A 27,348-nucleotide genomic window follows, 5' to 3' on the forward strand; every position below is an offset into this window, starting at 1 on the left:
GAGAGCAGAAACACATCCACCTCTGACGGCCCGGTGGAGCTGCGGCTCAGGCACGTTGAAATGAAACCATATGAGCAGCATTAATATGCACTGTGGGCCGACGCTGAAGGATTACTTTACAGAGCCACTAATTATCCTAATTTGTTAGGTAAACACAGTATTTCAGCTGCGGGAACTTAAACAGGACCTGCGGATGTGGTGCATGTGCTCGCACTGTCCCAACGAGCGTTTCCCTGGTGGAAAGATGAGTGAGGCCACCTGTGAGAAGGCGCTCACAATGGGTTCAAAAGTGACCGTTTTTTTCATACAAACTCAGTAAGTGGCGTTTGTTTATCTCCATGGTAACGGATATAAAAGAAGGAGGGAAAACATTCAGGGCGTGATGTTATGAGACAGTCCTGATTGTATACAGCACACAACAAAGGCAGCTGTGGTACATTCTGCAAGTTAAAAGGAAAGGTTTGCTATTTGGAAGTCGTTGAAATCCGGTGCTTGGGGAGCGACTTGCAGCGTCGAAAAACCAATGAAGAAAGGCGTCCTCTAACATCAGCATGATACGCAGCTGGTTGGTGTTATAGTTTAACGTGGCCCAGCAATGTCAGGGGGAAATGCAGCAAGACAGGGACGAAAGTTAAAGAGGTGAAAGTCCAAGTGGGACAGAAAGGAGGGGTGGATGTGTCCAATGAACTTTCACCCAAGAGAGCGGTGTTTGTGTCCCGCAAGAGTCTAAAGCCAAATCTTTTTTCCTAAACCCAACCACGTGTGTTTGTTACTGAAGGAAAAAAAAAACATAAATTCTCAGTGTTGTACTGACGCAGTGCTTTTATTTTGAAAGAGACTGTATGCAAACTGTACATTTCCTGTGAAAACAGAAGTGTATTTTGAAAACAGACAATGCATGTAACAGGCTGAAGTTGACACGGCGTCCCAGAACGTCAACAACCAACACACCCAGGGTACCTTGGACGTCATATGTGGACGTGGAAAGTCCATGACCAAACGTGGACACGTGACGAGGTCACAGTGAGGATGATGATGATGAGATGGGTCTGGACCAAAGACTGTATATAAAGATAGACGATGTGACAGCTCCCCAAAAGTAAAGCCAAAACATCTGGATCGCCCCCTGGTGGCATAAACCCATGTTAGTAAATGGGACATGAGCCCAACTAAAAACTCAAAGAACACATCAAATAAATTTTTCTCCAAAGATAACGTGACCTCCAGCATGACCTGGGTGGTTTGCAGCCGAGTGTGAAGCGGTCGGGATGAGAGTCAGCACCTCCAAATCTGAGGCCATGGTTCTCTTCGTCTCCGGCCTGGGAGAGAGTTACTGCCTCAAGAGAAGGAGTTCAAGTATCTCGGAGTCTTGTTCACAGTGAGGGTAGAATGTAGCGTGAGATGGATCTGCGGTTTGGACCCTCATGGTTCAGAGGGAGCTGAGCCAGAAGGCAGCAAAGCTTTTGATTTCCTGGTCCATCTCCGTCCCAACCCTCACCTATGGTCATGAGCTCTGGGTAGTGACTGAAAGAATGAGGTCACAGATACAAGCGTCTGAAATGAGTTTCCTCTGTAGGGTGTCTGGGCTCAGTCTTAGAGATAGGGGGAGGAGTCAGACATCTGGAGGGAGCTCGGAGTAGAGCTGCTGCTCCTTCATGTTGAGGTGGTTCAGGATGTGTTCAGTAGCGCTGCTTGCGATTGGTCAGACAAGTGTATAGACAGGAAACTTGAAACTGCAGAGATTGCTACTGCACAGACTCTGGCTCCAAATGATGTCATCAGAATAAGATGGCAGTGGCCATATATGGGATATTTTAGCTTCACTTCTGTACAGTGGGGGGACGTGGACACGTTGTCCATCTTTAAATACAGTCTACGGTCTGGATTGACTTGATGTTCAGTCTGGTTTGTGGACGTTGGTCAAGACTTTGAGAAGCCCTGCTTTAGGCCCTGATCACATCATTTTGACAGATTGTGTATCCTGCAGTAATCAGTGTGTAGCTGCTGCCATGTTGAGGCAGAGGGTGCTGTCTGTAGCTCTGGTTGAGGGTGAGAGGCTGTCAGCAGATAAACAGAGATCTGTGTGGGTACATGAGACCCTAAAAAAGAGGCTGGATCATGGGGAGTATCACCAGTTGGTCCAGGAGCTTCTCCTCCATCATGGACGTTTACAGTACTGCACTTATCTGCTGTTTTCTATTCAGATGGTGCTAACTGTGCTTTGTAAAGTCGTATAGCTCTGGGTATCCAGCAACCACTACCACCAGTTTCTCCTCCATTGTTTACCAACTGTACACTTGTTGTCGTGACCACCACAGAAGCCCCGCCTCTCAAATCATCCCATTGGACAATGGGGAGAAAGAGATGTGGCGCGCTTTCCCCTCTGAGATGAAGTTCTTTTAACTTGAGGAGTTCAGAGCGGTCCGGCCAAAACGCCAGGTGCCCAGAGCGCAGAAACAGGAGGCGTGTCATAACGCAAAAACAGCGAGCAAAAAGCTTCATTCTCATTAAAAACAATCACAAAAAGGCGTCTCCAGCTGCTGAGACACTTTCTGTGTGATCAGGGCCTTAGAGAGAGACAAGTCACACGTTGAGTCAAGTCCACAGCAGTCGAGTCAGAGTCAAGTATCAAATACTTTTTTCATGACTTGAGTCTGACTCAAGTCCAGGTCTTAAAGTCTACAGTCTGTGGCTCTGCCATGAAAAGTTACCATGACCTCAGTGCGAAATGCATCGACAGCGATGATCTATAAATATTGCAGTTGGACTTCTTCAAGTATTTAATCACTGTGCTTTCAATAATTTCACCAGTTAGTATTAATTTGGATTAACTCTCATTTCACTTTTGACTCACAGCTCATCATCATCAACAGAACAGTTTCTGAGCTCTGCAGCTTCACATCCAAAACCAGCAGCTGATAAAAAGCAGCTCCTAGAGCAGTTTCAGCAGGGTCAAATAGCTCAGCTCCAAAATACATTGCCCACTCTTCCTGAGCCAGAGCTATAGGAATGGTTCAGATTTATTGTGCGTTGCATTTTGGAGGATGATCACATGCATGTGGTCAGTAGCAGCGAGCCAGTGACCCAGCCTACCTCTCAGGTTACAGCCTATATATAACACCCCCCATCCCTCCCTCCTCCCGCTCCCTCCTTCTCCGGCACAACTTCCCTGGAAGCTCCCTCTCCTTCCACACTGGTCCTGGCGTTCTCCGCTGTCATCTGAGATCCTCCTCCGCCTCTCACTGTTTACCCACCATCCGTCTGTCAAACGTCTGCATGCTCAGGATTACCAGAGGCCTCTTTTTTTCAACGCCACCATCTCTGCCTTCCTTCAGCTGGCTTTCTTTGGGAGGTCGGGGGTCTGGAGGACTGAGCTGAGGCAGGCTGCAGAGAGGAGCTGGGATTGAGGCTGCCAACATCCCTGACTTCTTCTTCTCTCTTCTTGCTGGTTGTTTTTGGGAGTTTTGACTCTGACTGGCGGGAGTGGGGGTTTGGAGGACTCCCACACCATGGATCAATCTTTGTTTGGTTGTCTCCGCAGCCCTCATGCTCCGGCCCAGGGTCTGCACCCTGCCATCACCCAGTCACCGCTGACCCTGCACGGCCGGAGCGACCACATCTCCTACCTGGACCTACCCAGCTCCTCGCCCCCCTGCGGCTTCTCTGGAGGAGAGGACAACGGAGCGTTCAGAGACCACCTGCCTCAGCAGCAGCACCCCCTCCACCCTCAGCACCCACCTGGCTGGCCCGTCCCCCCGCAGATGCTCTCACCTAACACTCGGCACAGTGTCTGCCTGCCGCCGCTCGAGGCCACGGCCCCGGAACTGTACTCAGGGGCCCCAAACCTGTGTGGCACCAGCCCCGGCTTGGGCAGCGGTGACCCCATGGGGGCGTCCTGTGTGTCTGGGGAATACGGCCGGCAGAGTTTGTCTTCAGATGACCACGACAGAAGGAGCAGTAAAGGCAAGAATGAAAACTCAGGTAAGATCGGGACGCACATGATGCGTTTAATTCTATCAGATATCCAGAAACTGTATTTTCGAAACTGCATGCTCGTGCACTCAACATATTGCAAGTGCACGAGCATGCAGCGAGACGATGTGTTCAAGGCCATGATTAGAGTGTCTAAGGTTAAGTTCACTAAAGTTGCTGAGGTTAAACAAAGAGCACTTCCTGGTTCAGAGTTCATCTCTTTGCCTTATTCTTGCAATTGAGAAACCTCAGCTGGCCACAATATATTTTTATAATTCAATGAAATTCAAAAAGAAAAATGTAAAATGTGAACTCAATATTTTTATAATATAGAATTAAAAGCTTAAACAACAAAAACAACTTAAGTTACACTAAAATTTATAAATTAAATTATTTGAATATTTTTATTTTGTGTCTGCTGAACTCAAAACTTTTATATTACTGTGTTGTGCTAAACTAAAAGTTTTGCTGTCTCCAAAGAAAAATTAAGTTGAGTGAGCGAATCAGTCACTTTGGAATTATTAATTATAATATCGATGAAAAGACCAAACAATGTTTTCATCAAATTTAATTGTACTAAACAAGTTAAAGTTAAAGTTAGTGGCACTTTTAATTTATATTTTTCACTTCATTTACAAATATGAACGTTGGGGCATGCAGCAGCTCAGTGGGTAGATCAAGCGTCCCATACATGAGGGCAGCGTCCCTGCTGCAGCAGCCGCGAGCTCAATACCTGCTGCTGCATATTATCACACCTTTCTCCCCCCTCACACCCTGTCAAATCAAGTCACCAAAAAAATGAAAATTTAATATATATATGAATGAACACAAACCTTAACCCTAATTTACATTTCATCATAAACATCAGCTAAATTAAATTAAGAATTTTACAACAAAAGATGATCATGCACATCTGCGGTTCCCAACTGGTGGGCCGCGGTCCAAAAGTGGGTCCCGGGTTCCGTCTGAATGGACGACAAGTGACTCGTTAACGTGTCAAGTTTGTAAAAACCACACTTTATTTTTAAGGACAGTGAATTTTAGGCACAGAGTTTTTAATTCTGAAGTTCTGTTTCCTGTTGTGGAGTGAGCGACTGACCGACAGAAACAGCACTACAGCTCGACGACACGGCCAAACATCATCCCCAGTTGTTTGATGTCATCAGATTATTTTTGTCTTCTTCTTCTCATTATTATTATCTCAGTCACTGTGTGTTCATGTTCCAGCTGAACTGTTACTGTAGTGACATAAAAACTGTCACCAGATGGGCGGAGCTACACCTGAAGTACCGCACGCAAACTATGACAGTCACTGAATCCTCCACAGGAAGTTCCTGCAAATGTTTCACAATAAAAGCCTTTTTAGAAAGTGAAGGGATTCTCTCAGCTGAAATGATAAGAGGCTTTTAATTTGAAACAGAAACAGGAAGTGTTGAGTTTGATTAAACTAAAGCCAGAATGATAAATGGTGTCCATTATGAAGACAGAACATTCTTTGCTAGCTTGATGCTAATGGCAGTACGGGTTGATAAAGTGCCTCTGCTGTTTCCTTTTCACTCTGTGTGCTAACGTCCCTACAGGAAATATCTAAAAGGCTGGGCTGTTGTTAACCTACAGTTTCCATGGCAACAGATCGCTCTGTGTTCCTATTGGTCAACGTGACGGCTGTGACGGGAGAAGTCATGGACGACAAAAAGGAACTCAAACATGCTAGACTTTCTGTCGGGACGTCGTGAGGCGTCTCAGACGTGGCATTAGTGGTTTCCACTATGACACACTACAGGAGATGAAACGATGGATTATCACGTACGACACTCGTTGTCGTTCACAGTCTGAGCCGACACTGCGCGACCCTGCATCAGGCTGTAACCAGGCTGATATCATGTAGTGTGAACCCGTCATAACAAGTTAGTGATTTCTGCCAACCAGGTCTGAAAAGAAGGAACATGCTCAGATTTTCAAAAGTTAAAATATTCCTTTCCTATTGTATTGTCTTTTGTTGCAAGTGGGACAGAGCTGATAGATGTCGGGTTCCACCCAGGCCTCTGAAAAGCACTTAAAAATATCTGACCAGAACTTGTTTTGCTCAGGGCAAGACCAGAAGAGGGGGCCTGATGTGCCCTCTGCTGATTTACATTTTGGGCGAAGTGGAGAGATGGAGGGATAAAAGTTTAGCACAGAGTGGTGCAGCCTGTGGAGCACTTTAAATTGAATAAGTTGGTGTCTGGAATTTACGGAGCATTTGTGAATGTCTTTTAAGGAAGTGTCCCAGGTTTCGTCACCAGCCGAGATGCCGAGGTCTCTTTCTCTGAAGCGTCCTTTAAATACTGTGTGGAGACCAAATTATGAGCAGAAAAAAGATCAACAAACCGAGAGACGAGTCTCTTTGAGTCAGGGCAGTGATTCATGAGTGTATCCACCTTATTCCTGCCTCCATGATACTCACCAACTTCCGGCGTTGAACCGAAACTGGCGATTTCAATAGTAACAGTTTGTTTACAGTTTGTTTACAGTCCTCTATTCTTCTTTCCAAGAGCAACTGGGAAATAAAACGTGGAACCTGTTAGAGCTCAAACAGGATGATATGATCATACCTCTGCCATCTCTGACAGCCGTCTCAAAGCAACTGAGCACACTAGCAATTAGCTTGCTAACAGTTAGCACGCTGGGAACTGCCCATTGTTCCGACCATATTAACCTCATTGTTCCTAAGTCCCGTTGTTCTGAAATCATCATGATGCCCTGTGGTTAAGGTCTGGTTAGGTTTAGGCACAAAAACCACTTGGTTAGGGTCAGGAAAAGATCATGGTGTGGGTTAAAATGAAAAAGAAAGTGACAAACACATAAGCTGTGAGCCTGCTCCTCCTCAAGCATTTCCCAGCTGACGCAGAGCCGGTCGCGGCGCACCATCAAGGTAGAAATACGCCTGCCAGGAGCCGTTCAGCACCGTGGACCGTCAGACTAATGGGATGTCGGACCAATGACATGGACCCAGCATGCTAACAGTTAGCATGCTAACAGTTAGCTTGCTTTGCTCCGTTAAAATATTGTTAACGTTAACATGTCCCGAGCAGCTTAAGGTAACATCTACTCCTTCTAAAGATGATTTATGATTTCTGAAACTAACACATAAGTCAGTATTAACTGTAGCTCCATGTGAAGTGAATAAATGTGATGTTTCCAGCTAATCCTCCGCTCGTCTGCGTTAACCACGCAGTTTACACATTTTTATAACTTCTGATTTATTAAAAACTATTTTTAGCAGCAGACTTCAGTCACAGTCACATAAAGAAGGAGTAAAAGATTAATTTCTTTATACGATATAAAGGCAGTACAGTAAACCAGCGACACATTCTCAGCCCTGATGACTAAATACATATTTCACAGTTTATTTTCTAACGTAGGTTGAGACTGAAGTCAGACGGGGAAAGACAGTGAGTGACGCACCTGTCAGTCTACGTGTCATTCTCCGCTGATAACTCTGATTTAAACTCTTGTGGTATTATTTCTCATGTCAACGGTAACCATGGCAACAGGAACAATCCCTTTTTGTTCTGGTCACATGTTCAACACACAGTTGCTGAAGACAAACATGTAGCTCAGACTGGTTGTTAGTCATCACAGACACGGACAGTGCAACAGGTACCAGAGCTCCACAGAGACATTTTAGAAAAAGTTAACATTAGTTAAATATTTGTTATAAAATAAACTGAAGGCAAATGACTTCGGAAAAGAACCAGCGTTGGCGGTTAGCCACCAAGATTAGCCACTGAGGCTAACTAGCTCACAGCTACTTCCTCTGTCTCACAGGAAGTTGTGCACAGAATCATTTCTACAGTCGTGACTTCAGGAATAAGGTGGATACAGTTCAGTTCAGTTTTGTGGTGGTGCACTTGTGCGGCTGTAATCTAGACATAATGGACGAAATGTGAACTTGGAAGTGTGAATTTTTATTTTAACTGATCAAGTCTGCTGTGCTGATGTCTTTATTTTTCCAAAGCCTAAACGTAGTGTCAGTAAGAGAGGAGGGAGGCGTGACTGTGACAAACTGGAGTACAGGCGGAAGTTTCAGGCAACTTGAAGGATCCTTGATCCTCCAGGAGGAGCTGGAAAGTGTCGTTGGGGAGAGGGACGTCTGAGGTGCGGCTGCCTGCTGCCCTGCAACCCGGCCCTGGATAGACACTGAGGTCATGAGGTCATCTGCATTGTTGGTGGGACTCACTGTGACGGTGAAAATGTAGGTGAAGAATCAGCGGCATAAAAACCTAACTTCCTGACATAAATCTTAACGCCCTACTTCTGCACACATATGTTTCCTCTGAAGGGTGAGAGCACACAGAAGACCACATCATCTCCAGGATATATCCCCCAGATTTACTAGCAGGCACCGTATCTGCATCATTTAGCCCCGCTGATGAGCAGCTCAGAGCCGCTGCCAAGTGGAGAACTTTCCGATTCCCTCGAGTCGACGTCCCGGCCAGGAGAGAGGGAGCTTTGACTGACAGATTGAACACTTCGAAGGATACACTGAGGCTGCCAGCGGCCTAACCCAAATCCAATTTCCTAGCTCTAACTTCATTGGCACTCCGAGAAGCCGCAGCACTTTTATTACAGTTTTTTCTGGACTTGGTGTTTTTAAAAAAGGAACTTGTGATGATGAAATATACAAAACTATTGACCTGCAACCCTGCAGAGAGCACACTGAGAGGACGATGAGGCTGAAAAAGCTGCACTGATTTCAACTGTCAGAACGACGGACAACACAAATCCTGTAAATTAAAAACTTAAATCTGATCTAATGAATCACACTGGGTGAAATCACATGACACAAGGATAATATGACGATAATATGACAGAAAAACAGCAGCGTCCAGAGTCTTTGTTTAATTCATTGGGTGTCTGTAGTCTCACATTACGGCACAGACAGCGTCTCTTTCCTGGCACACTGTGGTTTGTCAGCACATCCCACATTTACACAACTAATGAAATGTCAGCTGGATTTATGCACCGAGGAGTGGAGAACACAGGAGAAATTATTATTCAGGGCTTTTTTTTTTCTTCACTGTGAAGGATTACTTTCAAAACGCTCCGTTCATTTTCACCATTCACTGACCACAAATACATAAAAGGCATAGTTGAAATATGTTCGTAATGACAGACAATATGAGCAGGGAAAATATGATTTCACCCTCGAAGCACGAACAATGGCGGAAAGGCTCACTGTTTATGTGCAGAAGTATTGTTGAGTAGGACTAAAAGTGCCTCTTAAAATTCATATTAACATGTGGCTTTTTTCTTTTATTCTGAAAGATCCAGATGGAAATATTCCTCATACTCAGATACAGTTTAACTCCAGCTTGGCTCTTACTTTAAGTTCATTACTGAGATCACACAGCTCTGTTAGTGTTGAATAATCCAGCAAAACCAGAATTTTATTCAAGATCAATGTTTTTCTTTTAATTTTTTGTCTTTCCAATCTGTCTATAAAGACAACCTGCGGCTCTGTAGCTTCCCTCAGCTTTGAGACTCATAAGGAAATTAGTAATAGTTATTTATTAACATTTTAATTTTCTTTTATCAGCACTGTCGCCCTAAAGTGATTCTGCCGTTCTCCAATTGTAAAAATGTGCCTATAAAAAAAATGATACCATTTTAGCCCGGTCTCACTCCGAAGTCGTCGAAATCCGGCATTTGGGCAGTGACTTGTGGCATCAGAAATCAATGAAAAAAGGCGCCCTTTAACACGAAAGTTAAGGTGGTGAAAGTCCGAGTGGGACAGGTGGTGGATGGGTCCAACAACCACCGACTTTCACCCAGGAGGCCCATGTTTGTGTCCCATAAGCAGATGTCGCGCTAGACTTTTTCGTCGCCGGTCATTTTGACCGACAGGGTCATAAAAATCCAGTCATAATCTATTTTTACCGGTCATTTTAATTTTCCTTTAAGATATTCAAAGACATTTAGTTTTCATTCATTCATTTTTAATAAATCCAACAAGCAAGTTATAAAGTGTGCATTAATAAGGACATGAACAATAAGATGAACAGACATCCACACACCTGTGCCATTCTGGACACACCGGACGCGGAACTGAAGCACGGCGCCCAGCAGCGGAGGCAGTTTTCAATCGGCGCCCATGTTAACTTATCTGACTGTCCACACAGGCCGCTGAGCAGAGCGGAGCGCCCGCGGAGGCAGCGCTTCAGTTCGGTGTCTGGTCTATTTTTCACGAGAGCAGTAAAATACCGTGTTTATAATTTAAAATAACACAACAGTGCATAACCGAACACATTTTTCAATACCCTAATCACTTCATTACAATTTTAATTTTGTGTCACTGAGCCTACAGACATAACTACATGAATAAAATGGTCAGAACAATATGCCCTATTCATTCAGTGTTTATCCAATACGCTCAATACATGGATATGCAATGACAAATTGTCATTAACTTATTAGGCCTACGTTATAAAAAACGATTAAAATATGGCCTTACCCATGTTTAAAATGACTTGTTGAAGTGAAAAAACGAGGACTGATGGGAACAGACGAGTGGAGTCGATGTTTAACCGGCGCGGAGAGCGCAGGAGAAATGCGCTGCCTGTGTGGACAGTCAACTTCTGTGGCACTACGCGTCCGGTGTGTCCAGGGCTCAACAACGCTACATGAAGCAGATGAATGACTTTTCCTCTGCAGTGTGAAACCGGCACTGGCTGTGGGCAGGGGTAATTGCAACCGGTCAAAATGACCGACGGCCTTCAGATTTTCCAGTCATTGTTGTAAAAAAACGGTCAATGACCGAGAATAACCAGTTAACGCGACCCCTGCCCATAAGATTCTAAAGCCAGACCCTGTTCTTTTTTCCTAAACCCAACCATGTGTTTGTTGTTGAAGGAAAAAAAATCATCAGTTTGCGGTGTCATACTGACGCAGTGCTTTTATTTTGAAAGAGACTGTATGCAAACTGTACATTTCCTGTGAAAACAGAAGTGTATTTTGAAAACAGACAATGCATGTAACAGGCTGAAGTTGACATGGCGTCCCAGAACGTCAACAACCAACACACCCAGGGTACCTTGGACGTCATATGTGGACGTGGAAAGTCCATGACCAAACGTGGACATGTGACGAGGTCACAGTGAGGATGATGATGGTCTAACAACAGTGACAGCCTCCTTTTGATCCAGGGGACTTTCGCACAGTATGCCATTTTGAAAAATAACAATGTTCCTTTTTCCTCGAGGGTTATTTGGCCCCTGCTCCAAAAAGATAGCTCACCATGGTTGGTGCCAAGAGATGTCTTAGGCGCTGGTCACACACAGGTTGCAAAATGCTGCACTTTTTTTATTGTTGCCAGGCAACCAGCCCATCACCTCCTTACACTTTGACGTTTTTTATCCTGCAGTAATCAGTGTGTGGCTGCTGCCATGTTGAGGCAGAGGGTGCTGTCTGTAGCTCTGGTTGAGGGTGAGAGGCTGTCAGCAGATAAACAGAGATCTGTGTGGGTACATGAGACCCTAAAAAAGAGGCTGGATCATGGGGAGTACCACCAGTTGGTCCAGGAGCTTCTCCTCCATCATGGACGTTTACAGGCAGATTTTAGGACGACTCAGGGGCAGTTTGATTGAACTGAACCAAACAGGGCAGGTCTGAAAGCAGCCTTAGAGATAGGATGAGGAGTTCAGACATCTGGAGGGAGCTCAGAGTAGAGCCACTGCTCCTTCACGTTGAAAGGGGTCAGTTGAGGTGGTCCAGCATCTGATCAGGATCCTCCTGGGCGCCTCCTGTTAGAGGGCAGACCCAGAACACACTGGAGGGATTATAGATCTCATCTGGTCTGGGAACGCCCCCGGAGACCCGGCCCTGGATAAGTGGATGAGAATGGATGGATAGAAATACATTTATTTATCATGTAAATACATATAATGATATAAGTCAGTAAGTAAATTGTACTTGATCCCATTAAAGGGTCAAACATGGACCTCTTCATGGGCTCCCCCCTTGGCCCTGGGCCGGGGTCATCTGTACCCTTATAACCCCCCTGACAGTGGGCAGCTCTGTGCTCCTGCGTGTGTTTTCATCGCAGGTCATTGTAACATTAGCAGGATGTTCTTTTTGGACTGCAAGGCCACTGTAGTCAAAAAACAACGGAAAAATACAGTTTTGAAAATCCACAATGCTTTAGGCCGGGCTGCAGGGTCAACTGAGGTCAGGGCGGGCCCCCTGGTTTGCAGTTGAGGTGCTTATCGCATGCTCCCCCCCCCCCGGACACTGACTGCATTTAGAGCAGTCATTGTGATGAAGGTATAAACGGCAAATGTAGTGAAGTAAAAAGAAGATTGGCGGCTCTAAAATAAACTCGAGTAAAGAGCAATTTTTAAAAAAGGAACTCGAAAAGTACCGTCCCTCAAAAAATATGCTTATGAGCGTTTCTTTAAATCATGGGCGTGACTGCCCTCCTCCCCTGAGTATGGATCTGTTTGAGGAAAGATTGTGTTTATGGCAAATAAAAGATTGTGAAGGTGTGGTTAAGACGAGACATTTAAACACTTAAGGTCTGGAAAAAATTGTGATTACACTTAAAAGAAAAGTAAATAAATATTTAAGGTCTTTTTGACCACTAGAAGCACGACAGAGAAATGTTCTGTTTGTATCTTTGTGCATTTGCACAAAAAAACTGATGCACATTCCTGCCAATGGTTTCCAGTAATAAACAGGTGGTGGCAGGAAGACGAGAAAACACCGATCTAAACAATGCAGGTTTGAATTACAGAAGAATGGTCCTGCAAATGTTTTTCTGAGGAAGTATATTCTCTCACAACAGGTTTGTTTGAGTGCAGAGATTTACACAATGCTCTCTGGTTGGAAACACTGAATGTAAACTAAACTTTGTTAAAAGTAAAACCTCAGATGTGCCTTTAACTGTCAGACGGGGACGTGACATGAACTCTGTGCTTCCCGTAACACATCCCATAAATGTTTCCCATGCTAACCTGACGATGCTGATGATGATGATGATGATGGTACTGGATGTAAATCTGCTGCACGTTTATCGTTTATAAGTGTGAATACAGTTCCGATCAGGGGCGTAAATAAAGACAATTATATGTTCATTTAACAGACACTTACATAAATAATCAATTTAATGAATATTTTCTTATTTTATTTGGTATTTTTTGTCACAGATTTCCAGTGATAATTGGTAATATGTTTGTTGATGTCGTCCAACATTGAGTCTGTATTATAAAATATACGTTAGCTGTTTCAATGCAAAATCTGGCACAAGGGTCCGTCCTGACTACTGCACGCCACTGATTCTTATAAATAATAGGCTGCATCACCACCAACACGTTAAGGTGGATTTATATCTGTGCGGCAGAGCCTACACTGTAGTGAGCATTTATACTTGTGTGTCTGTGTCACTCTGCAGTTACACCTCCAAAACACTAGTTGGCGGCGGAGGACTCTGTGAAGTGCTGTAAAAATTGACTGATTCAAAACACAAATTAAACACACATTAAACACACAATAAACACACATTAAACACACATTAAACACAAATTAAACACACATTAAACACACAATAAACACACATTAAGCACACAGTAAACACACATTAAACACACATTAAACACACAGTAAACACACATTAAACACACATTAAACATGGTTTAATAGAGACAGTTTCAAACACAAATCAGCTTCACTATAACTCGCAGCATTCACAGACAAACACTTGTCTTTATCTGGACACATTTTCCCCACAAATACAACATGCTAACGTTATTAGCACAAGCCTATGGCATTTTACATTGTATAAATTAGCCTAGCAGCTAGCAGAGATTTCCTCTGCTCATATGAAGCCAGGATAAATCACACACAAGACTTAAAATGCTGTTTTAGTGGAGGCTTTATTGTCTTCACAATTTATTGTTTCTTATCTGTGAAATTAAAGTAAATCAAAGCTTTGTTTCCACTGAGGGAAATGGTTTCAGCTCACAGAGACAGACAGGAGGTCTGTGACACTGTGACACTGTGGGGTTACATATCAGGCTACGGTGTAGTGTGTCACACTTTACACGTTAACAAGACAGGTGAGCAGTCAATGATCAGACAGGTGGTAAACAAACCACCAGGTTAAAGAAATGAATTACAGTAAACTTATAAAGGGCAACAGTAAAATTATTAACCAAACTAACTAACTGTGAAACACTGATTAAATTTCACAGACTCACTTCCTGCTCCAGTTTATTCTGACCACACCTCATGCAGCTGGACGCTCACAGTTTTCTTCATCAACATCAACGTCCGGAATTTACTTTTGACGAACATAATCCAAGCATGTGTTTTACCGGCCAAAATAATACGACACCTTTTTTTGTTTTACATATATTTGTTTTATTGCGATAATATGTCGAATAGAAAATCATCATCATCCTCACTGCGACCTCGTCACATGTCCACGTTTGGTCATGGTCTTTCCACGTCCACATATGACGTCCAAGGTACCCTGGGTGTGTTGGTTGTTGACGTTCTGGGACGCCGTGTCAACTTCAGCCTGTTACATGCATTGTCTGTTTTCAAAATACACTTCTGTTTTCACAGGAAATGTACAGTTTGATACAGTCTCTTTCAAAATAAAAGCACGTGGTTGGGTTTAGAATCTTACGGGAAGTGAACACTGATCTCTCAGGTAAAAGCCGTCCACCCCAGTTGGGCTTTCGCTGCATTAACTTTCATCCTTGTTCTGGTGCGTTTCCCCCTGACATAACCGACGGCACTAAACTATAACAGCAACCGGCCACGCATCATGCTGACGTTAAATGACACCTTTTTTTTGGTTGGTTTCTGACTCTGCCCAAGCGCCAGATTTCAGCGACTTCAGAGTGAGACTGGGCTCTATTATCGGCTCATTTGAGGACATTGAGACTTTATTATCGCTGACAATGTTTAGTTTTTAATATCTATCAGATCCTACTGATCCCAAATAACTCGGAGAAACTACAAATACAGACCAAACAGAAGCTCTGCTCTCAGAAGGATACACAGAATGTTTTCTTAAACATTTGAAAAGCCCAGATGAAAACTATAATTCACAGCCTTTTGTTTTACTTTGTGGTGGTTTAAGAAATTAGTAAAACAGATGTAGTTCTTGTTTTTAAAGGCTGATACAGATGATGTGTTGATATTATTGTGCATCCCTCGTTGAGGTAATCAGGTTTAACTATCAGCTCGTCTGACTGCTCGTGTTTCTGACATCTCAGCAGTGACTTTAGTGAGTACAGTTTTCATAACTAATCAGAATAATGCTCCAAACTACTATAATTAGACCCTCGTTATAATAAACTGGAGTTATGCTGTTCTGTATGTTTCCTCTGAAAAGCTTTGCATCTGTAGATTATTATTACTCATACAGTAGCTGCTAACAGTGAGAGCATTAATCTGAAGCATTAGTGTGAGGAAGAGTTTGAATATTCACTGATTGCTGCTCAGGTTAAACACCACATGATGCAACACTGAGATCTCTGCAGTAAAAGGTGACTGGCACTCCTCATCATCTCAGCTTCCATTTTATTTTGGTTTCAGACGGGCCCCTGCAGTTTGTCAAACCCCTCTAATTTTTTTCAACCCCCTTTTTTTTGTTCTTCCTCCCCTCTCTTCTGGAGACTCAGCTGTGGTTGGAAAATGTTCTGTTTTTCATTTCAGAGTCCCAAGACGGGAGCTGTAAGTCAGACATGAACAGCAAGCCCAGGAAGGAGCGCACAGCCTTCACCAAAGAACAGATCCGGGAACTGGAGTCCGAGTTTGCACACCACAACTATTTGACCAGACTGAGACGCTACGAAATCGCCGTCAACCTCGACCTCACGGAACGACAAGTACGGTACCTGCTGAATGACTGCGGTTCAGTGTGAGGGCAGAGCACGAGGAAACAGGAGCAGAGTGATAAATAGCCGTCAGAATCTTCCCAGCTTATGTGCTCCAAGTCATGAAATAGAATGAAAGAGGCGTTCGATGGGCCGTGACTTTTATTAACATCCTTTGGCAGCCAGAGGTATTCTAACAAAATCAGCAGGTCTCACTGACAATCACTGGAGTCGCTGCTTTTTAAAGCACAGATCCAAAAATAAAAGTCCAGGAGGTCATAAATCAGCACAGTCATACTGTCGTCAGGACGAGTGATTCAAACGTGTCATGTTGCTCCTCAGTGGTGAAGAAGGGAGGAGAAGGTCTTTGATACACGTTAAAGTTGTCATTTAAACATTTTTAAATGTTTTGATTATACTGGACCAGGGGCATAAATATAGACAATCGCACTGGGGCCCCTGGGGTAAAGGGGCCCGTAAAGACAGTGGGCCCTTGCAAGTAATTTGAGACTGGTCTCACTCCGGTGCTTGGGCAATGACTTGCAGCGTCAGAATCCAACAAAAAAGGCGTCCTTTAACGTTGGCGTGATATGTGGCTAGTTGCCTTCATAATTTAACAGCGCCCGGCAGCACCAAGGGGACAAGGATGAAAGTTAACGTGGCGAAAGTCCGAGTTGGGTGGGCGGGAGGGGTTGTAGCAGGGTCCGACAAATACCAACTTTCACGCGAGAGAGCGGTGTTCACGTCCTGTAAGATTCTAAAGTCAAACCCTGTTCTTTATTCCTAAACGCAACCACGTGTTTGTTGTTGAAGGAAAAAAACATCAGTTGGCGGTGTTGTACCGATGTAGTGCTTTTATTTTGAAAGAGATTGTATGCAAACTGTACATTTCCTGTGAAAACAGAAGTGTATTTTGAAAACAGACAATGCATGTAACAGGCTGAAGTTGACACGGCGTCCCAGAACGTCAACAACCAACACACGATGAGGTCTGTTTTCACAGGAAATGTACAGTTTGCATATACTTTCAAAATAAAAGCTCTGCATCGGTAATTAACCTTTTTAGTCCTTCAACAACAGAAACATGGTTGGGTTTAGAATCTTACAGAAAGCGAACACCGCTCTCTCAGGTGACAGTCAGTGTTTGTTGGACCCATCCATCACACCTCCCGCCGCCCGACTCGGACTTTCACTGCCTTAACGTTTGTCTTTGTCCTGTGGTGTTTCCCCCTGAAGCTGCTGTGCACCGTTAAACTATAACAACAACCAGCTGTGTATCATGCCGATGTTAAAGGATGGCTTTTGTCGTTGGTTTCTGGCGCTTACAAGTCACTGTCCAAACGCTGGATTTTGACAACTTCAGAGTGAGACCAGGCTCTATGGACGGACAGCAACCTGAAAACATAATGCCTGCCAGCTGGCCACGGCTATTGCCGGCATTGAGGCATAAAAATTCATGATGAATTAGAGCGAAAGGGGCCTAAACTATATCTAAACATCCGTTAGCAAACTCTCACTCAGCTCGAGCAGTTTAATCCACGTCTCATTTGTCCAGTCGTTTGCTCAGAACTTCACAAACACACATTGTCACTAAAACAGCAACACTTAAACTCTCTGTTCCTCTGCTCATGGAGTCTTCCTTTACTTTGGAGGCATGTGAGAAAAACAATCTCAAATTAAAACACAGTAATTTATTTTTACCAGAATAAAAGTCATTAAATAACTGATATACAAACATTTGTGTTGTCGATTAACCTTCAGCTCACAGGACTTATCCTTGTTGCCATCAGGTTCTGATTCATTCAGAAAAACAGCAGAGTGAAACATTTAGTCATAACTGCTTTAGTTCTCCACATTTTGTGAGAGAATCCTGAGCACGGTGACGTCCATCAGTCTGTGGACGGAGATATATGGCTCCCATTAACAGACTTCACAGGAGACATTAGCAAACGGTTGGCCATGTCATGCTAACGCTCTGAGGTTAATCGATTCCAAACACAGAGACTCTTTGAAACGTCAGCGTGCTGCTCTCGGTGTCTGTGAAGTGACTGTGATGCTGAGTGTCACAGTCCAGATGGTCCTCTAATTGCTCACAGTTAGTTAGCGGTGTGCTAACTAACGTGGACACCAGCGCAGCCTGCTGGCGTTCATTCTGGGGGTTAGAAGTGTTTGGAAACAAGTGTGTGTGAACAGTGACTGTGAGAAGAGTCAGCTCACTGGACTGAAGACAGGAGAATTAAAAGGGTCGTACAAGTGTTTTAGCAAAGAGTGCTCTCTAGCTACTTTATTTATTAACTATGAATCAAGAGAACTTGACATGAAGCCAATCCTGTCTCACTCCAAAGTTGTCGAATCCTTGTGCATGGACAGTGACGTCCGTATCAGACACCAATGAAAAAAGCCGTCCTATCATGTTAGCGTGATAAACAGCCGGGCGCCATCAGTGTGCGGCAGCATCTGATGACATCAGGGGGAAACGCAGCCTGACAACAATGTAAGTTAAAAAAAAAAAAGCCTGAGTAGACTGGATGTGAGGGGGGGTGGATGGGTCCAACAAACACCGACTTTCACCTGGGAGGACGGTGTTCACTTCCTGTATGAATGTACAGCCAAGTTCTTTTTTCCTAAACCCAACCAGGTGCGTTTGATGTTGAAGGTAAAAAACAACAACAATGTACTACATTTATTTTGAACAGGGTTCCTACACAAGTATGGAAAGTATGGAAAAGTATGGAAATAAATCTGATCAATTTCCAGGTATTAAAAAGTATGGAAAATGAAAAATAAAGTATGGAAAAATATTTATGTTTCCAGACTATTACCACTGTTCTAAAATACTGTTTTCTAAAATAGAAAATTAGGTATTTCCAAAAATAATTTAATCAGTCCGGATCATGTTTTATGCCGGGTCAAGCACAGTTTGTGTGAGAGCAAACGTCTCAGAAAACATACCGCCCCTTTTACCTGATTGACAAGTGGTATGTCCAGTCGCTGCCCCATGACCCTCCTCCAGCCCCCCAGGTATCAAGTTTCACTCCAACACTGCACCTTCGACAAGAAGACGAGTTTCACGTGGTTCACAGTGGGTAGATGCAAGTTTTTGGATGGATGGCTTGACAATACCGTATATAAATACTGGTTGGCCAAGGATTCCCAATTCACACACAGAGCTAGATGCAAGCTTTGTGTGAAATCGTTTGACGTCGCCAACATGGGGGAGAAACGATTCTGAGCCACATGAAAGGAAAAACACAGACGTCTCGTTACTGCATCGCTTGCACCCAGAGTCCCAACCTTTTTGCCTCAGCCCAGACACTGAACTTACCTGAGTTTTTATTTGCATGCCATTATGGTACTTGGCTACAATCGCCTAGTAAGAATAATTAAATATGATGTGAAATATGATACACTGATATATTTACTCAGATGTCGCATATTCTCTGAAAAAAACAAAAACAAAACAGAAGTCTGGAAATTAGGGTATGGAAAAGTATGGAATTTTGAAATTCCAAATGTGTAGGAACCCTGTTTGAAGGATGTATGTAACTGTTTGTAAACTAGCGCTGCAACAGTATAAATTTTTCATGATACAATAACCATCTTAAAAAAACACGCAATTTCATGGGATTACAGAATTTATATTATGATGAGTCAGAGTGAGCCTTGAAAGAGTGAAAACAGAAGGGTTATTCTTGCTTAACATTTTTAATTTTCATAATATTTCTCAGACATTTTCCCGATTTGTTTTCGAATATTTTTACAATATTTTTAGGACTTTTTATCGACACATTTTCATACTAGTTTAGGACTTTCTATTGTTTCTGACATTTTTATATTTTTCAGACATTTTATCAACATTTTTTTTTTACATTTAATCACTACATCTCGACATTTTTTTTCAGACATTTTTAATATTTTTCAGACATATCAATATCATTTTTCATCACCATCAAACCTCCAAAGGATCCTCCTTGGGTGTCTTGAACTCCATGTAGGCTGCCACCTCATCCTCGGGCTGCAAAGCGTCATGGCTGGAGTCCTCCACGTCGGTGACCAATGTGACCACGGGGTCAAAGGTTACACTGATGTCACTGACTTTCAAAATAAAAGAAACTACAGCTTGATAACAGTGATTTAGATGTTAAGATGTTACACTTTTACTGCACAGCTTTATACTTTGTGTTATTCTGAAAAATAAGAAAATAGATTTTTATTCTCACCCACTGCCCGCCCACTTGGAGTTAACTTTTACCCGTTACACAGCTTTTTGGCTGTTAAGTGAAACTATAGTGAATTGATTATTCCTCAGTCACAGACGAGCAGAAGATTTTGTCACTCTGTTATTCAGCCAGGATTTGTACAGAAGAATCTTTTACTGAAGCTTTAAACCTTCAGATCAGTAACTTCCTCTGTGTAGGGGGGAAACATTGCTTCCACTGACTTAGAAGGATGAACTGGTTTTAAATCTTCACACTCTGGCTTTGCATTGTCCTGTGAAAGTCTTTGTATAGGTCTGAAGACAGTCCAACACTTGCGTCCAACAACAACCCTGCAGTCTCAGCACCCCCACACATTCGGTGCATTCGGAGGTCTGTTGGCTAGAACCAGTCAGTGTTTTGGATCAGGCCACAGCCAGGACAACTCACCCAGGATTTAGGTCTTCCTGTCTGGAGCCAGGTCCCTCAACACTCCCCCTCACATTGGCTGCTTCTGCAAATGTCCCCAATCGTAGTCCAATAAATCTGCGTGTGAGACAGTTGATCCGGATCTTTAACATCTTAATGTTATGTTAAACCTTCTGCTTCCCACCAAATGTACAGATTTATAACTCATGTTGTTTCTTTAATGATATTAAAACACATATGGCCTTTTAATGCCCCGGTGTTAAAGCAGCAAATATCAAAACACACAAGTGGTGTCACTTGTCTTCATAGAGGATTATTCTCACCTCTGCTGATCTCATCAGCTCAATGGAGCATTTTTGTGTCTTTCAAGCCCGGTATCACTCCGAAGTTGTCGAAATCTGGTGCTTGGGCACTGACTTGCAGCATCAGAAATCCACAAATAAAGGCAACCAGCCCTTCTATGTGGAGTTTACATGTTCTCCCTGTGTCAGCGTGGGTTTCCTCCAGGTGCTCCAGCTTCCTCCCACAGTCCAAAGACACGCAGGTTAATTGGTGACTCTAAATTGTCCGTAGGTGTGAATGTGAGTGTGAATGGTTGTCTGTCTCTAGCTCTTTTTAAACAGGAGTTGTGCAAATTTGCAGGAAAGCCCAATCAGTCTTTTTTCAGCATTGGCAGTATAAAAACAAAATCGGGGAGTGCAGCAAAATGCCGCCTACCTACTTTTGTTTATACAGAATGCGCCTTTTTCGGGGCAATGGGGGGCGTGAGCAAGTAACAAAATGTGTAGCTCAGCGTGTGACGTAAACAGTGACGTGGGAGGGAAGCCGCGGCTGGTCAGTCCTTCGGCGATTCTCTCTTAAGTCGGCCCGTTCTTCACCGTCCCCGTCATCTGACGGTTAATGGCCTCTTTGTTTGCGAGGACAAGGAGGGCGCGCAATTCCTTGTCTCCCCAGTTGCTCATCTTTACAGTGTCTGTCAGGTTTGTGTTTCCCTCTTGCTACTAGCTGCTCGCTAATTCCTGCTATTAGCTGTTTCCTGTTTATCCACCGCCAGTGGCTCGCACGTGCGGCGTCATCAACAGCTCCTCCCACAAGTCATCAACAGCTCCTCCCGTTGCAGAAGGCCGCCTCAGTCTGTTTAAACTAAAAGGTTCCACCAATATGTCTACCCTACGAGGCGGAAAATTGGGCACCTCGGATCAACTCGCCAATCCGGCTCTGTGTGTCTAAACGCTTGCAGCTTGCCGGCAAAACGGCCCAACATTCGCTGAAAATGTGGCAGTGTAAAAGAGGCTGGTGTGTCAGTCCTGTGATAGTCTGGTGACCTGTCCAGGGTGAACCCTGCCTCTCACCCAGTGTCAGCTGGGATAGGCTCCAGCCCCCGCGACCCCCAACAGGAACAGCGGTTAAGGAAAATGAATGAATGGAGACACCTTGAGGGTATAATAAGTCTTTGTCCAATCACTGAGCCTGACCTTTAACCAGCACATTGGGCTTCTTCTCTTAAACAATAACTGAACTTCAGCATATTTGGGTTTTTGGGTTTGCAGTAGCACCAAGCAGTTTATGACGAGGTGAGTGTCAGGCCACTATGAAGCACTGCCAAAAAAATACTACAAGATAAAGACAATAGTCCCAGGGACAAACGGAGAGGAGATAAAAGATGTGTGTTCGCGTCTGTTAATAAGAGTGTGATGTTGGTTTGTTCAGACTTGTGGTGTGAGCAGGAGGGAGTGTCTGGTGGAGGGTCTACAGGGAGGAAGCAGTGAGAGTAACAGGAGGTGGGACAGGACGAGGACTCAGGAGAGGGCTGAGGGTGTCTCTTATTGGTCCCGTTTGAGGCAGCAGCTTATTCATCACTGTGAGAGACATAAATACGAGCTAATCTGTGGAGTCAGGCGAGCAGGCTGCTGTGACTCATGCATCAGCTTTTATCTGGAAATACAGAATGGTGCTGTGATACTGGACGCAACACCACACCATTCGTCCAATCAACGGCCCTCGCCGTTACACTCACACCCAGAGGACAATGACTGGTCAATATGTCAGCCAACCCTCTACAGCCGTGGCCAGAGGCATTATGTTTTCGGGTTGTCCGTACATCCGTCTGTCCATGTGTACGTCCCATCCTTGTGAACGTGATATCTCAAGAACGCTTTTGAGGGAATTTCTTCAAATTTGGCACAAACATTCACTTTGACTCACAGATGAAGTGATTAGATTTTGGTGGTCAAAGGTCAGAAGGTCAAACTTTCAAAAATCTGTGTCATTGTGTTGTGTGATCAAACTTGAAAGATTTCACGTATATACTTTTTTTGATCCAGCACCCAAATTTTTTTCACGGTCGGATGTGCGTGTTTTTTGATCTTTACCTAAGTGTGATCAAACTTCACATTTTAAAGTGTTCTTTCATTGTGACCATCCCAGGACACACCTGTGCAGTAGTGATGCTGTTTAATCAAACTCATCCTCACTGTGACCTCGTCACATGTCCACGTTTGGTCATGGACTTTCCACGTCCACATATGACGTCCAAGGTACCCTGGGTGTGTTGGTTGTTGATGTTCTGGGACGCTGTGTCAACTTCAGCCTGTTACATGCATTGTCTGTTTTCAAAATACACTTCTGTTTTCACAGGAAATGTACAGTTTGCATACAGTCTCTGTCAAAATAAAAGCACTAAGTCAGTACCACACCGGGAATTAATGTTTTTTTCCTTCAACAACAAACACATGTGGTTGGGTTTAGGAATAAAGAACAGGGTTTGGCTTTACATTGAACGTCAGTGGTTGTTGTATCCATCCACCACCTCACCCACCGACCCTACTCGGACATCCACGTCCTTAACTTTCGTTGCTGTCTGGCCACATTTCCCCCTGGCGCCACTGGGTGGCTTTTTTCATCAGTATCTAATGCCAGAAGTCACAACCAAGCACTAGTTTTTGACGACTTCAGAGTGAGACCAATGACTGACTCGGATTTTAACTAATTTGTGACCAAACTTTGAGAGAAATTTCTCTGTTGAGTTCATAAAAAAGTCTTCTTTAACTTAACTTTAACAATACAATAAGTAATAACATAAGATGTCAATAAGTCAGACTGTTTCTGTCTGCAGTGATGTTACCTGCCTGTTAGTGTTAGGCTCTGGAGGTGTATAAGTCCTGAAAAGTTAGATGTGGCACCAATGATTCTTTGTGGGAGGCTGATCCAGACCACAGTGTTGGACGTGCAGAGAACAGACTGAGTTATTGTATCAGCAGGTAGAACTTCCTGAGCTGCGCTGAAGTCCACTGTCATGTCCACAGCTTCCAGCTCCTTTCCTGCTGCTTGCACTGCAGAGTACGAAGAACCACATCAACCGTGTCTGACTGCTTTGTGTTTCCTCTCAGGTGAAGGTTTGGTTCCAGAACCGGAGGATGAAGTGGAAGCGCGTGAAGGGAGGCCAGCAGGGGGCGGCGGCACGAGAGAAAGAGCTGGTGAATGTGAAAAAAGGGACGTTACTTCCCTCTGAGATGTCAGAGATAGTGGGACTGAAGCACTCTGCCAGCTCGCCGAGGCTGGCGACTGAAGAGGACAGCCATGACAGCAACCACAGCTCAGAGAATCCTCACCTATGACCTTCCATGGTGTCACAGGACTGGACAGAAATGAGGAAACATTGGTGAGACATTAAAAATACATGTATACAGCTTGCTGTGAGCAAAGCCTCCCAACAGACGATTAATGAGACTCAGAGAACATTCCAGAGATGCTTTGCATTGATGAAAGGCTTTTATTTTGCACTGTCGAGAACTTGTGTCGGTCAAACTCTACTGTACTTCTTCTATTGATTAATACAAAGATGTTTTGTGTACGATGAACTGAACTGAAGGAACTCCTGCTCATGCTTTGGAATTTTAATAATTTATCAAGAGGTCCCAAAACTGTAATCGCCAAACGCAAACCTCTCAAGTTTCTTCCTGCATCCTAAAATAATGTACCTGGTGAACATGTGTTTCTCCTCCTGCTCTGCTGAACTCAGATTTCTAATGCAAATAAATCAGAAAAATCAAAACCAAGTCTTGGTGGCAGTTTCTTAGCATGTTTACATTTAGGGGTGGATTTTACCATCAGCCACTGACAGCTACAGAATAATGTTCACATGTAGAAAATAAAATGATGTTAGTTTTTTAACTCACATCCATCCATCATCCATCCATTTTCATGGTCTCGGGGGCAGCAGGCTGAGCAAAGCACCTCAGACGTCTCTCTCCCCAGCAACACTCTCCAGCTCCTCCTGGAGGACCCCGAGGTGTTCCCAGACCAGATGAGATCTGCAGTCCCTCCAGTATGTTCTGGTCTGTCCCCTGTCTGCATGCTAGCTAGCTATCTCTGTTATATGATGTTGTCTTGAGACCATCACATGGATGTTGACCTCAATTCATCATTGCTTTATTCTGTCACATGAAGATTCAGCTTCAGACCATCAAATCAACGACATTTTAACTACCTAGCATGCTAGCTAGCTAGTTATTGCTTTCTACTCATCAATTGCTAAAGGATAAAGCAATGATGACTTGAGGTCAACATCCATGTGATGGTCAACAACGACTTTGCAAAATCAGGACGTGCCACTTGTAGCATGATCTTTCTCATCTTCTTCACCGTCTGTAGGCCTGCAGGAAGGACAGACATGTTACTGAGGTCCACCATCTGAAATACAGTCTTGGGACATGTTGAAAGTTTCCACTGCCCACCATCATCGGCCTCTCACCTGACACTGAAAAGTGCAAAACTCTCAGTTGAAAAACTGAGAAGTCCTGTTAGAAAAAATAAGAAGAATCACTGCAGCAGGGTGGTGCTGGTGCAAGAGCTGAGGCGAGAGCAGCTGATGCTGGAGGACAGTGCATCTCTAAAACATCCCATAACTGCATTTCAAATAGCGGACCTCTGCAACATATCTATCCTTCCTTTGGTGGACTGTGACCGGCAGCAGCCAAACGGCACCTCGTCATTACAACATCCGACAGCTGCGGCAGGAGGAGACGAGAGAAGGAAGAGAGAAAGAGTCATCATGTTGTACTAATTGTCTCATTTGTGCTCCAATAAACAGTGAATTCATCAAAGTGCCATATTTCTGTTTTCCAAACTACTGTAGCTGCGATCATGTTGCAGTGGTTACTGATCAATGTCACATCAGACTATTAAACACACCCCCATCCTCTGTTTAAGAACTTAACTGTTAAACAGGAAGTAAAACTAAAGGGGGCATTATAGTAGCTGGTGAGAAATGCTGGTTAGGTCCTCCAGATGGAGACTGGTGTTCATTTCCATGACGAAAACTATGACAAAGGTTTTTCATCGACAACCTTTTTTCCATGACGAAAACCAGACAATGACGAGCTAAAAATAGATCTTGATAGTAAGAACTAAGACAGAATCTATGTTTCATGTTCATTGACGAGACGTGACAAAAATATTTGTGGCGGACTATCGGACATAGTTCTTGTAATTATCTTCAGATGCCTGATGAGCGTCAGGCTGGTAAACTCCAGTAAATAGTCTGCACCAGGATGTTTGGGTTGGTGCGAGTTGTGAGCTGTAATTCAGCAGTAAATAATCAGCCGTGTGTGTCTGACTGTGGATGGTGGAGCTGCTGAATGGATTTGTGGAGTTTGTTAGTTGCAGTTAGCAGCTAGCTCCGCTCACAGACTTCACAGCTTCACCCTGCAGGACTGGGGACAAATCCTAGTTGGCTCACATTAGTTATTTGTTGAGAGCATAAATAGAGAGATGTTGAGCTTTTCAGATGATGATCAGTGGGTCAGTTTAAAGAGAAAAACATATAGAAAACATCGTGACTAAAGTGTTTTGAATTTTCGTCGAGTAAAACTGTGAAGGATAAAAATGTGACTATAATAAACATTTTCGTCTCAGGACTAAAATCAATCTAAACTAGCTGTCAGCATTAACCTTGATGAAGCCTGCTGACGGTCGGGCTCTTATATTTCCCTCTGAATGATGATCCAGGTTTGTGTTTTCGCTGAGAGGAGGATAAAAAGCCGGGTGTTGTGGAATGCATCTGGCCAGCGTCACGCCTGATCTTGGATGAACCTCATACCTTGACCCCTGAGGGAGCAGCTTTCCTTCAGCAGGAAGGGTCATGTTGTCATTACAGCCCGCCGTGCCAAGATCAACACAGCCAGCTGAAGACTTTTCCACATTCGACTGGAGGGCCTGCTTTGCTTTCCTAACCCAACGATTTAGTGAGATTTACAGCGCTGCGGAGGTGTTGATAAGTGCTGCGCTCCGAGGCGGGATTCTTTCTGTGAATGCTTTAACAAACCTGATGAATCTGAGCTGCGAGGGTGAGGAACGTGATCATTCATGAGAGCTGAAGCTGAGAGGAGAGATATTGAAACAAGTGTTTTGAAGCAGAGTCTCAGTTTTTCCTCAGTGACTCAGGCACTTTTGGGAAAAGCTCTGACCATGGATGTTCCTGTACTGGATTTCTCACAGATTTTACAGACACTTTGGGAAGTTTCCAGGCGTTTCATCTGGGAAATATTAAAAACAGCCATCTGTGAAAAATCTACAACTGCTACATGTTTATTCAAATAATTATCATAACTGGAAGATCAGGGATGTTAAAATCTTTTGAGGCAGGTCATGAATCACATTGTCTTTTTGTGGGAGAGAAAAATGAATCCAAATATAATTCACCATAGAAACTGAGAGGGAGCAGTCAGAAGTAATTCAGATCGTTATTTGTTCAGCGCTGCCTAAACGTGTGTAATGATGTGATGGTAACCTTTGTAAGTCTAATACCACGGCGTGACGGTGGAAAGTGGGATCAGGGGCCAAGGAATTGTGCTCAGGAAGTTGTTCAGATTCTGCAGATCGTG

The 27,348-nt window shown here is 43.8% G+C and overlaps 2 protein-coding genes across 4 annotated transcripts in view; both read left to right on the forward strand.

The window, feature by feature from the left end:
• Positions 1-27,348, forward strand: part of bag6l (BCL2 associated athanogene 6, like) — a 77,523-nt gene that overhangs the window by 40,128 nt on the left and 10,047 nt on the right. The window lies entirely within an intron of this gene.
• On the forward strand, positions 3,172-25,570 carry meox2b (mesenchyme homeobox 2b). Of its 3 annotated transcripts, none has more exons than XR_013493599.1 (5): positions 3,172-3,981; positions 15,679-15,851; positions 23,854-24,125; positions 24,684-24,791; positions 25,118-25,570. XR_013493599.1 is itself a non-coding variant. In XM_033636737.2 (3 exons), exons 1-3 carry the CDS (start codon positions 3,510-3,512, stop codon positions 24,079-24,081), a joined length of 873 nt encoding a protein of 290 aa, XP_033492628.2. In that variant the 5' UTR covers positions 3,172-3,509; the 3' UTR covers positions 24,082-24,518. The 3 variants fall into 3 exon arrangements, 1 of the variants encoding a protein (XP_033492628.2); XR_013493600.1 differs by having other exon boundaries at positions 24,687-24,791; positions 25,118-25,569; XM_033636737.2 differs by lacking the exons at positions 24,684-24,791; positions 25,118-25,570 and having other exon boundaries at positions 23,854-24,518.

Source organism: Epinephelus lanceolatus, chromosome 16, assembly GCF_041903045.1.
Source record: "Epinephelus lanceolatus isolate andai-2023 chromosome 16, ASM4190304v1, whole genome shotgun sequence".
Taxonomy (NCBI): Eukaryota; Metazoa; Chordata; class Actinopteri; order Perciformes; family Serranidae; genus Epinephelus; species Epinephelus lanceolatus.

Bases quoted from the DNA above. Each gene is read 5' to 3' on its own strand.
- meox2b (XM_033636737.2), top strand. From the start codon at position 3,510: ATGGATCAATCTTTGTTTGGTTGTCTCCGCAGCCCTCATGCTCCGGCC. The intron at 3,982-15,678 runs GTAAGATCGGGA...TTTTCATTTCAG, and splicing joins AGGCAAGAATGAAAACTCAG to AGTCCCAAGACGGGAGCTGT. The intron at 15,852-23,853 runs GTACGGTACCTG...GTTTCCTCTCAG, and splicing joins TCGACCTCACGGAACGACAA to GTGAAGGTTTGGTTCCAGAA.